Source organism: Ceratotherium simum, chromosome 21, assembly GCF_057802395.1.
Source record: "Ceratotherium simum simum isolate JZ-2026a chromosome 21, ASM5780239v1, whole genome shotgun sequence".
Classification (NCBI taxonomy): domain Eukaryota; kingdom Metazoa; phylum Chordata; class Mammalia; order Perissodactyla; family Rhinocerotidae; genus Ceratotherium; species Ceratotherium simum.
The window spans coordinates 24,971,888-24,984,353 of record NC_141920.1 but is presented as its reverse complement, the minus strand read 5'-3'; the positions used below and the strand labels follow the sequence as shown (position 1 = coordinate 24,984,353).

General features: G+C 43.1%; 1 protein-coding gene across 8 annotated transcripts in view; it reads right to left on the bottom strand.

Annotated features, from left to right (window-relative positions):
* NCOA6 (nuclear receptor coactivator 6) overlaps window positions 1–12,466 on the bottom strand; it is a 105,966-nt gene that overhangs the window by 10,144 nt on the left and 83,356 nt on the right. For 7 of the 8 annotated variants that reach the window (XM_014787522.2, XM_014787523.2, XM_014787524.2 and 4 more), the window contains 3 exons: window positions 8,754–11,729; window positions 5,731–5,799; window positions 2,946–2,982 (listed from right to left, as the gene is read on the bottom strand). In XM_014787522.2, coding sequence (XP_014643008.2) covers window positions 2,946–2,982; window positions 5,731–5,799; window positions 8,754–11,729 — 3,082 coding nt within the window. The remainder of the gene's footprint in view (window positions 1–2,945; window positions 2,983–5,730; window positions 5,800–8,753; window positions 11,730–12,466) is intronic. The other variant, XM_014787526.2, reaches the window with a different exon arrangement.

Genomic DNA, 12,466 nt, shown 5'->3' with positions numbered 1-12,466 from the left:
CCTCTGGTAACCACCAATTTATTCTCTGTGCCTATGTGTTTGTTTGTTGTTGTTGTTGTTTTATCTTCCACATATGAATGAAATGATACGGGATTTATCTACAGATAATATCGCCAGAGAGGTAGCGATGTGGTAAAGACTAGACCAGCTATTGCTGGTTTTGAAGATGGAGGAAGTGGGAGGCCATAAGCCAAAAAATGTAAGCCTCTAGAAGCTGGAAAAGTCAAGTTTTCTTTTCTTTTCTTTCTTTCTTCCTTCCTTCCTTCCATCCATCCATCCATCCATCTATTTTTGGTGAGAAAGAGTGGCTCGCTCTATCTATCTATCTATCTATCTATCTATCTATCTATCTATCTATCTATCTATCTATTTATTTATTTATTTTTTAAAGATTTTATTTATTTATTTTTCCCCCCAAAGCCCCAGCAGATAGTTGTATGTCATAGCTGCACAACCTTCTAGCTGCTATATGTGGGACGCGGCCTCAGCATGGCCGGAGAAGCGGTGCGTCGGTGCACGCCCGGGATCCGAACCCGGGCCGCCAGCAGCGGAGCGCGCGCACTTAACCGCTAAGCCACGGGGCCGGCCCTCTATCTATTTATTTTTTGGTGAAGAAGAGTGGCCCTGAGCTAACATCTGTGCCAATCGCCAATCTTCCTCCATTTTGTATGTGGGTTGCCGCCACAGCACAGCTTGATGAGTAGTTTAGGTCCACTCCTGGGATCCAAACCTGCAAACCTGGGCCGCCAAAGCAGAGCATGCCAAACTTAACCACTAGGCCACCAGGCCAGCCTCAAAGTCAAGTTTTCCTTAATAAACTTTTTACTACTTTCATGGTTCAAAAAATGCATGTTAAGGGGCTGGCCTAGTGGCGCGAGTGGTTAAGTGTGCACGCTCCGCTGCAGCAGCCCGGGGTTCGCCGGTTCAGATCCCGGGCGTGCACCAACACAATGCTTGGCAAGCCATGCTGTGGCGGCATCCCATATAAAGTGGAGGAAGATGGGCACGGATGTTAGCCCAGGGCCAGTCTTCCTCAGCAACAACAGAAAAAAAGAGGAGGATTGGCAGATGTTAGCACAGGGCTGATCTCACAAAAAAAGAAAAAAAGCATGTTTACATGATTAGGGGAAAAAAAGAAGCTGATTAAATTTGCTTGTAAGGCATGGAACTGAAACAACTGTAATGCAACAAAACACAGAAAACAACTGGTCAAAGGGATGCCTCTTCTGGAAAGTCTTCCATGACCTCACTCCCCAGGTGGAGTTGTCTCTTCTGACTTTCCAGTTCACAGTCTGTATCTGGCATTCTAGAGCACCCATCAGACTGTACAGCATGTTTTATTCTAACATCCTGTGTTTCCACTAGATTGTGAGCTCCTTAAGGGCATGAACCATGGCCTATCAACTATTCCTGTCCCTCCACTGCTCACTCCTGCCAGAAGACCCTTTGCTACTGTCACTATGGCTGGGAATTTGGCCACACTGTTCACTACTCTAGCTTTATATCTAACAAATGCCCCACAAACCAAGGCAAGTCAAGGAGAAGTAAGACAGGAGCTGGGGTGGAATTACAAGTCAGGGGGATTTACACATCCTTTTAGAGGTGGTGAGGATGGCTTTCTGCCTAGGAGCCCAGAAAATGCTTCAAAGCTTCTGAGGAAGGAAGATTCCTAATGAAGGTGCCTCTTTCTCCTGGCAAAACAAAAGCCACAGCAATACTGTCCTGGTGTTTATATGGTCAGTGCTTACACAGCTCTAGAAACAAACACCCACAGGGTATTTTTGGTCTGATTACCTTCTTTCTATAGCCACATAGTTGTGTATGCTTGAGAAATGCAAATGAATTCAAATATTAGCCCAATCCAAATAAAGCTAGACAGGCAGAGTAGTGTAGTATGAATAACAATAAATTTGGAGTCAGAAGAACAGAGGTCAAGTCTCAGCTATGCATTTATTGGCCATGATATTTAACTTTCTCTATGCTTCAGATTCTTGATCTATAAATCCCCATCGTGTGTGCCACAATACGTAAGTTAAATGTGAGGGCTCTGGAGTCAAAAGGTCTGGGTTTGAATCTCAGCTTCACCATTTCCTAAATCTGTGGCCTTGGGCAATTTAGTTAACCTCTCTGAGCTTTAGATTCCTTATCTGTAAGACAGAACTTACTTTCCTCATAGATACTGTGAAAATTAAATGAAATAACACATCTAGGGGGCTTGGAGCCCAGCATATGGCATGGAATCTCATTCAAATAAATGCTGGCTATTATTACCACCTCATAGAGCTGAATGAGGATTAAATGAGAAAATGATTGTGAAGGTGTTTTACAAACTAAATTGATGTACAAATATGATAAATTCTTTGAAACGTTATCTAGTACATTCCTGCACTAAAAAAGGAATGACTTGGAAAACAGTAATACTCCTCTCCACAGGGCTAATGAGGTTGAAGCCACAGTTGTATTTCATTTTGTTAGGTTACGTGAGGCAACGTAGTAAAAACAGAAAAAGCATGGTTTTGGGGTCAGACCCTGCCTGCCTTTCTCTCTCTCTTGCCTTGAGGATCAAACAAATACACTTCAGAAGGTGTTGCAAAGACTATTATTAATGCCAATAAGAACAGCAGCTCCTGTATCTTGAACATTTACTATATATATTGAACATTTACTATTTACTCACTATGCTGAGTGCTGAACATGTTATCTCATTCAGTTTTCAAAACAACCACAAAAGGTCAAACTTAACTACCAAGTTTTATTAAGAGAAATGTTACCTCTGAGGGGTTAGGACTCATGACAGCTCCCTACTTCAGCAGGAAAAACAGACTGGTACAAAGAGTGAAGGAAAAAGGACAAGGTGAGGAGAGGTTTAAAGGCTGAGAAAGCTGATACCCTTCAAAGAGGCTTATGCCGTATTCAAGCTAACTCTGCAGAAATGCTCATCTTACCTTTGTCCAGAGACTATGGCAGCATTTGCCTCGAGTTCTGTAAAAAATACAAAGGACAGAAATGAGATGTGGGAGCTTCTGGTATATATGTCCACAGGGAGAAGCTAGTGTCTATGAGAATTTTGAATGCCCTATTTAGGCTAACATGTCTCCGTGCCCAGCAGGATCCTCACCCTACATGGTATACAGACAGAGCTGGCACGGACACAACTCGGTTGTTTGGGGCGTAAGACACTTACTCAGTCTATTTTTATTTCTACTCTGCACTGTGAAATAATCCTGTTTGGATCAACAGAACTAAATTCACACTGCCTGGTTCATATTTCACCCAGCTATAACTAGGTTAGTAAAACAGGAGAGATTGTTTTCATTCTTAGAATATCTCTACCCTCTTGACACTTTTTTTTTAAAGACAGCAATCTTCAAATATGTCTTAAACATCTATTTAGGATGCATTCTCCTCAGAAGGACTTCCTCACTGAGTTTTAGAGGGCAGACTGCTTTGCTTTGAGATATCACCTAGAGACCCTGTCATGTTCCCTCTTTTGCAACTTGCCAGCAATGCCCTCTAAGAAAGGAAAATCTCAGTAGCTTGTCTAGCAGGGTTTTGCTTAAATGAGCATCCTGTGGGTTTACCAAGCACTTCTTTCTCAGTAACAACAGAAAAACATCTTCTTCCTCCATTATATGTCTTTAGGCAGCTCCATCTTTTCCAAAAGACCTTCCCTGATGCACCAGATAGCAGGGATGTCTCCTGCCTCTGGCCTCCCACAGCCCTGTACCTGTACCTGTCCTCTCTTTTAGGGAGTTCAGCACCTTAGACTCAGTGTACATGTCTAACCTACCCTACCGATTACATGGTAATCTCCTTGAAGGCAGTGAAGTCAGAGCGCCTTGGTTAAAAGTTTGACCTCAATGCTTATTAGTCATGTGATCTTGAGCAAATTACTTGACCTCTCTGTGCTCAAAGCCTCATCTAAAAAATGGGGATAACCACTTTACCCCCTTCAAAGTTAAGATTAAATGAAATACATATAAAAAATTTAGTACAGCACCTGCTGCTTAGTAATAACTCTATGTTAGCTATTATTATTATTGCTATGATGCTCATATTGAGGCAGCCTTTGTGTGAGGAGGCTGCACTACTCTGCCTTCAATGCAAGATGCTGGCAGAGAATCCTTGCTTCTCATTTGCTATTTAGCTTCCCATATCTAACTCATAAAACTTGGGAACCCCTCCACAAGAAAGAGATACCAACTCACTGAGTCTCTGCTGCCTTGCTGGCTCTTCTGGAGCAAAGAAACTCAGGTAATATGTGCTCAAAAATGAAAAGGCTCAAGTCAAAAGAGGTTGATTTCAAAAAAATCTTGATTAGTTCGCTCTTTTGAAACAAAATTCAATGCTTTTGAGAATTTTAACACTATCACAGCTAGTTCACATAAGTGGATATCAAAGGAGTTTGGTGAAGGCACTTAATGGCTTAGGGGGTATTTTAAGGAGATTCACTGAAGCCAAACCTTTTAAAGGAACAGGATTCTTCAGCCAATTACTCTGAGAAGGAGAACATACGATATGGTAAAGCCCATTTTCTGGAGAAAGGATCTGGAGTAGGAAATGGAATTTCATTCCCCCTTCTAGTTGTTCCTTTTCTCACCAAAAATGAGTTTTACCATCTGACCTCTTCTCTGAATAATTTGCTCCATTCCTACCCTTCTCAGATACCTAGCACAATGTCAGGTATCATGTGGGCAGTTGGCAGCAAAGGAAGAATCTGGGTGGCTGAAATGTTTTTTGCTCATCCATTTTTTTCAGAGGCCTGTTTTTATCCAGAGTGTGCAGTGTAAAGTCCTATCCATCATATAGGACACAGCACCCTGAAGCAGGTTTTAAAGTAATCACAAGTTATACCTTACTTTTACTGGCTTAGACTCATAAAATTAAACATGGTTGTATTGTTGCTTTTTTTCTTACTAATTTTGTCAAGTGTGTGAACCGTATTGTCAATGAGATTCTAACCTCCTTGTGGAAAGCAGTCATGCCTCAATTTTTTTTTCTACCCTTCAATGACCTACAATGACAAAGAGCCAGGCAAGACTAAACTGTAACATATCTACAATATTTATCGGCTTCCGCAGTCTAATTTATGAAGGCAGTGTGCTATTATTGCCATCAAGATCCTCATGCGTTCAGAACTGACCCAGCATCCCACAGCAGTTATTTGTCAGATTACCATGGACTCCACCTTCCAGAAACACCATCCCTAGTGCAATATCTTAGTCATGGGAAGAAACTTAATGCCATCCAGAGATGACTGAAATGACTCTTCACTCCCTGGAGGAATGGCTACCTCACTGTAGCAGAGGTTCTCAGAACAAGCCTCCACTCCTGTCATAATACAATTATTATCTTGGTGCAGTAATGCTTGTCACCCCAGTGAGTTACCATATGCTAGTCAGAAAGCTGCCAGCTACGAGTGCCAGGGTCATGGAACAGGGCAAACTCTGCAATGGAAACCACCCACGGCTGGCTGGCAGACAGACAATGGGCACTGAGATGCCCTTCTTGAGTTCCCTGGCTGACACCAGGAATGCATAAGAGAGCAAGCTGGTCAGGGGGAAAATAACCTCAAACAGTACTGCACAAGCTCTGCCACTCAACCCAAGTCCACTCTAAAGCAAATGGATAAGATAGTTTCAGCCATTTCCTGGCGCACTGAGGACCAGCAGTAGTTCCTTCACATTTAACCCATTCCACACTGAGAAGTTTTTCCAAAGTGTGCCTTACCTGGTCTGGCAACAGACCCCTGCAGTGCTGTAGCTGAAGTTTCCTTTGGGACTAAACTCTGTGAAGGGGCTAAGACAAGAAAAAAAAATACAGGCCTTTTACTTTCTTTTCTAAACAAAACAGGAAGCATTGACCGAATCAAGGGCTAAGTAACTGGTGAAATACATGTACTCTTAGAGAGCAGTACTTGAAGTTGGCCTTGAAAGTACATTTCAAAACTTACTTAAAAAATTAACTATTATAACGTTTACTAAGAAAGAATACAACTAGGGATACTTGTTTTTCCTTTTTGTGTGTACAAAGATCAAGGAAGGAGGTAGCCACGAGAACAAAAGCACCCATAATTTTTGCTTCTTGGGGTCAAGTTCTGTCCAGTACTCTAAAAAACCCAAAAGCATACCTTAGTAGACAACCCAAACCACTTTCAGAGGAACAATTACACAGTTCACCTTAGCATTTAAAAAATTCTGTCTCATCCCTCCAAAGACTAGGCCTTGAGATCTAAAATGAATCATACAATTTATTTTGTACTCTTCTATAGCACCTGGCAAGAGTGATGGACATAAAGCAGGTATTCAATTCATACTTAATGAATAAATCAATTTGATATGTTACTTACTTATCTAACAAACAGTTACCAAGAACTTACTAGGGGCAAGGCACTGTGCCAAGCACATTTAGAGATCGAATTACATCCTTCTTGCCCATCAAGAACTCAGTCTAGTATTAAAGATAAGATATACACAAGTGGTACACTGGAGTGCACTGTGACGTTATATGAAGGAGATTATTCATCAAGTATAAAGTGTTACAGGAGTCCAAGCAAGGGAGAACAATTCTAGATTAAGAAATTTGAAGGTACATTAAAGGAAGAAACATCAGAATTAGGCTTTGAAGGACAGAGAGAACTTAGGCCCTTGAAGAGGAATGGAATAGAATATACAATGTACTCTAGAATGGAAACTTCTTGGACCATACAGTAAAGATTAAGGACATAGATATGCCACAATCACTCAAGTGTATGTCCTCCCATCTTGACACTTTAGTCTAACATCCTAGATAAACTCTGCAACAGTAAGTTTTACCCTCTTGTGGAAATTATGAATATTGTAGATTTCTCTCCCTGTGTAGTCAATAATGCATTTGTGTTAAGAATTTATTTTGGATGCTTATCTGATAAAGCTTAAAACTATACTTTTACTTTTAACTCCAGTATTGGTTTCTCACATCTTCAAGGTAAAAGCATAGAAGCCCCTTGAAAAAGAATGGAATTATCTTAACTAAAACTGAGACTTTTTCCAACTGTTAGTTCATCTCCCCAAGTCTCACATATTTCTCTAAGATTGTATATGATCCAGAAAAAAATATTTTTTAATCACTTCATCATTATTCTCTCAGACCTGAGGGAAAAGTTCTCTGAAAGGATGTAGAATGGAAACATTTAATAGCAGAGAATATATTTTAGGCACATCAGGTTTCTTTTTAATTCTTAGGGCTCACCTACATCAACAAAACTAGAACCAGAAACCTAAAGCAACCAGCCCTGTAAAGTCTGTCTCCTTAAGGGCCTTTATTCCTCCCTGTATCTCTAGCATTCAAGTAAAGAGGCAGAGAGAAGGGAAATTAACCTTTCCAGAATTCTGTGTGAGGCAGTGTGCTGGCCACTTTATGCTAAGCCCTCTCATTGAATCTTTGTACAAATTCTGGGAGGTAGGAATCACAATCTCCATTTTACAGGTAAAGTACATGGCTTACGAGAGGTTAAAGAATTTATCCAACTGTGATTGGTAACTAGTGGAGCTAGAATTTGAGCTCTGGTCTTACCCTGAAGCTTGTGTTCTTTCTGCCCCTCCTCCTGGGTGCTTACCACTCAGTGGTAGGCACTGGAAGCAGTTTAGCTGCATAAACAAGACAGGCACTATTAGCTGGCCTAAGATATAGCAAAGGTCCTTGCCAGCTTTGGCAGTGTGTGACTGATCCCACTCTGGGGAAACAGAGCTTCTGTACCGCTCAAGCCTTGGAGCAGGAGGAGTGTGTGTGTGTGTGTGTACGTGTGTGTGTGTGTGTGTACATGTGAAGGGAAGGAAGGATGTATAAGGACACTTATGCTTCCATCAGTAGCCCACCCTAACAGTAAATAGGAAATAATCTGAACTACATATATGTGAATGGAATGGTCTAATTTATAAAGAGATTGCATCAAAAAGAAACCGGTAATAATCTTTTACCATTTGTTGAATGATTACTATATTCTAGCCCTGTGCTAAGCATGCTATATACATTATCTCTTTGAATTCTTACAACTAATATTGTCTCCATATTACAAAGGAGGAAACTGAAGTTTGGAGTAGCCAAGTAACTTGCCTAAGCCCATACAGCTGGTAAATGCTGATGATGATACCAACCCAAGCCTATCTGTCTCTCAACCACTTTCTCTTCCAGTGTCTATTACCATGAAACATGGTTTTCTGGAAAGCTCTCCTCTGGAGTAGCCAGTCAGAAGGGAATAGTCCCTGGAATAGAGTACAATGAAGAAGGGGCTAAGGGAACCCTGTTCTGAAACTGTTGAGAGCAAGTCTTTGTCACGGTAAGGAGAACCTGCTATTCACATTTAAGGGACAATGTCAAACTGGAGGTTCATAGTATAGACTTTGAACAAATACTGAACTTCTCTGAGCTTCAATCTTCTCACTCATAGAATAGGGTTAGGGCTACCTGACATGTTGGTATGAAGATGAGTTAAGATAACAATTGTAAAAATGCTTACTTGTAAAATGAAAAACTTTATATAAATGAAAGGTATTATCATTTCAGGAGCTGAGAGAGAACCACGTTAATGAATGTAAACTTAACATGAGATTTTAAAAGTATATTTCCCAATGCACTTCCAATAAGTGAAACTACCACTCTTGCCATTTAGCCCATTCTTCTTCCTCCAAGTAGAAAAGGAGTCATGCTTTCTCTTGTGGGATAGTCATCAAAAAACTGACATGAGGAGAAGATGCCAGGCCCCGAGTACATACCTATGCTGGGTAGAAGCTCTGGATGGGATCCCACCTTCTCCTCCACTAGGCCACCTGCAAGTGGCTCAGATGCTATGCCAACATGATTGTTTTTTGTGGTCGGCGCCGCAGAGATGAGCTCAGAGGGTACCAAAGTGGTTACTATTGAGCGTACACTGGTGGGGAGAGTACCGCCAGGTAAGCTGGGTCCTGCTGAGGTGGAGCCCAGGCCCACGGGGCTAGAGGTCATTTTTAGCAGAGTGGGTGCTGGGGGCGTTGGGGTTTTACTGTCCAGCTCTGTTCCCATGAGCCCTGGAGCTGTGGTCTCTAGCCCTTGGCCTTCAGTCTCTCCATCTGCACCATATTGCTCTTCCCCTTTCTCAAGAGAGCCTGTAACTTTCTTACATGCCTTGGTCAGCAAAATCTGGCCGATTTTGTCCACTTTTCCTTTGCCCTTACTAGATGAGACTGGGCTTCGCCGGTTGACAGAGGAACCTGGACTATTAGTCAAAAGGGGAGAAACCATTGTGGTTGACTGTGAAGAGGGCAGAGTGCTCTGATCTGATGAGGCGCTCATCTGAGGACTAACCTCATCTGGATTCAGTTCTTTCACTTGCTGGACAGGGGGATGAGGAGGGATAACTGGAGAAGGTGTACAAGGCGGGGAAGGAAGCTGGACAGGGGTGGCTCGTGAGTTAAGGACCAAGGGTCGACCTGTTTGTATGTTTGGAGCAGGACTACTGGAGGGGACATTAGGTGGTACAGGAGCAGAAGAAAATTTTATGTTCTGAGGTATGTGTAAAGGGCCAACAACTGCAACGGAGGGAGGCATCAAGCCAGAGCTGGTTGTCAGTGGTGCTGCAGGAATTGTGCTTGGTTGTGATCCTTTCATAACCTGAATTATTGAGGATGAATTGATAAAGACAGGTGTAATAAACTGAGGCCGGGCATTAGACTGAGCAGCTGACTGTCCCTCAGAAACCATAACCTTGCTACCCACATTGGGCATTGTGACGACTGTTGACATTAATGCAGACTGCAGGTGAGTTGGCAGAGCTGCTGATGTGTTAGCTGAAGTTGTGATGGGATTGGAAGTTACGAAAACAGTTATCTGATTTGGGGGCAAGGGAGCAGAAATGGAGGAAGAGCTTACAGGTCTTGACATTACTGGAGGGATGGTTGGTACAACATTAGAACTGACCTCACTCAATTCTGGATGCACAAGGGTTGAACACGGCTCATTACTGTGAGGTAAATTTAGGGAATTAGAGGGTTCTTTAGAAGAAGACGGATCTTGCAGTGTCGGAATGACAGATGCTTTTTTCAGGTCCTCCCCAGAAACTACTGGAGGTGTTACTTCCAGATCTGTAAGCCCAGGAGGTTTAATGGTCACATTAGGAGCTCCAGAGTTGTCAAGAAGTTGACTTAACGATGTTGGTGCTTCCCTCATAGCAGGAGACACCAAATTTTTGTTCTCTTCGACACTGGTAAGTTTGTTAGGATCTGAAGGTTGATCCTTTTTGGATTGATCTTCAGGGACAACCATTTTAACTTCTTGGGCAGTGACTGCTTTTAGCTCAACGTTTACCTGCTCCTTCCTACCCTGGGAATTCTGGCAATCGCTGTCCTGAGGCACATTCATGCTCTCCTTGTTATCCTCTAGAACACCTCCCACTGCAGCCACAGGCGTGGTAGGATTCTGAGGATTCAGCCCGCTGTTGTTAGGGAAGGTCCCAGGTACAGGGGGATTGGCCAAAGGAGTAGGACTGACCAATACGTTTCTTGGCAACTCCACATTCTGCAACAGCGCTGCATTTGTTTGAGAGGCCAGAGAAAGTTTAGGGGCTTTTGAATTTTGTCTCCCAGGACTTGGGGTGGTTTTCCTACTGGAACCAGGACTAGACCTGCGACTGTTGCTTGGACTTGCCCTTTTTGTTGCTCCAGAATTAGACTGCTTTCCGGAATTCACCACCACAGAATCTAATTTGTGAGTCTGTGGGGCAGCAAAATTGGAAGGATTATTCATGTTAAGATTGGAAGGTGCTTGCCCGATAGCCTTCAAAGTTGTTGGATTTAAGCCCTGTTGATCAAAGCCCCTGTTTAAATTTGGCCGAGGAGGTAAAGGTATGTTAATCTGTGGGGGGAAGAGTCCTGCTATGGAGGCATTGAGTCTTTCTGGTGATAGACTGATTTCTGAAGGTTCTGTGCTGGGAGGGCGGTTGTTAGGTGTCTGAGGATAATAGGGTCTGGGGCTGGCTCTGTTTGGTGTTTTAGGCCTAGATGTTTGGGTTGGAGCGGCCACATTTGGAAAGTGGTGGCCATGAGAGCTGGGCAGGGAATTTACAGGGGGTTGCTGGGGAGTTGCACCTTGAGTTGCTGCAAGGGGTGATGGTCCAGGTTTTGGCCCTGTCATCATTAACTGATTCTGGGAAACTACTAAATGTGAAGGCATGTTATTTGGGCCTCCTGAGACAGATGGTACTTCACTGCCACTCGCTTCAGGGAGTGAGGACATCTCTCCTAGTGGTGAGCTGGAAGGATTCTGGGGGTTCTCCTGATATACCATTTTCCTTGAATTGCTTCCCAAAGGAGTATTCACAGGCATTGGCATTCTTTGTTTATCAGGTGACGGCGGCACAGAGGCAGGTCCTTGCAAACTGACCATGACAGGCACACTGCCACTCTGTTGCATGGGCATTCTTTGGGAATCTGGGTTTAGGGGGCCCCTTGGGGGATGAACATTTTGGGAGACTGGAAGCCTAACTGATTTGGGGTCCTGCTGCATCATAAGCATCATCATCATTTGTTGCTGCTGCTGCTGTTGTTGCTGCTGCTGAGACTGTGGCTGACTGGGAGGTGGTGGCTGCTGCTGCTGCTGCGGCGGCAGTTGTGGCTGTGGCTGCTGCTGTGGCGGCTGTGGTGGGGGTGCCACATGCTGCATGAGCTGAGGAGGCATCTGCTGAAGTGGCCTCTGTTCAACTGGTTGAGAAGGATAACCTAAAACGAGCCCCCAAAACCAGGGAAGTTAGATTTTCAGCAAGAAAAGCTTTGCTATCTTTAGAGTACAGCCAAGCAATACTCATCTAGGCGGCACAGACTGTGCACAAACAGCTCAGGCATGCCCACTCCCAGGGGGGCAGGGGCAGCCCCTCATTATTTGTCATAAGCAAATGCTTAAGCAAACTGCTTAAGAAAGCAAAAAGCAAAGCATCAAGAACCTGGAGCTCCTCAGTCTTCAGGCTCTGAATGAGACATTACTGTATTAAGCTTCTAATAGACAGACATTCTGTGCTACGTACTGAAAGTGGCCAAGTCTATACCAGACAAATGTTCAGATGAAATGAGAAAAACTCCATCAACAGCAAGTAACTGACCACCCAGCACTGGGGTCTCATTCAGGCATAATCAATATTTCACTGTACTCATGAATGAAGTAAAACATTTAGAATTCACCTTTTCTGTTAGCACAGATTAATTTTTTTAAGACTTGGTTTTGCTGAAAACGCCAGCATCGGAGATAGCCTTTTCATTGTTTCAACAAAAGTAAAATATAAACTTCTAGGGTTCAATTCCTTAAGAAAGAGAGATTAATTACTCCAATCCACTGGCGTCACACACCATGCTGCATCCTTCAGTGTCAGTCCTTTGGGGGAACTCAACTGAATTAAACTGCCCCCCCAACATAAATCAGTTTAATAAATAGTAGGAGCTAACAGAAGCTGATGCACACGTTG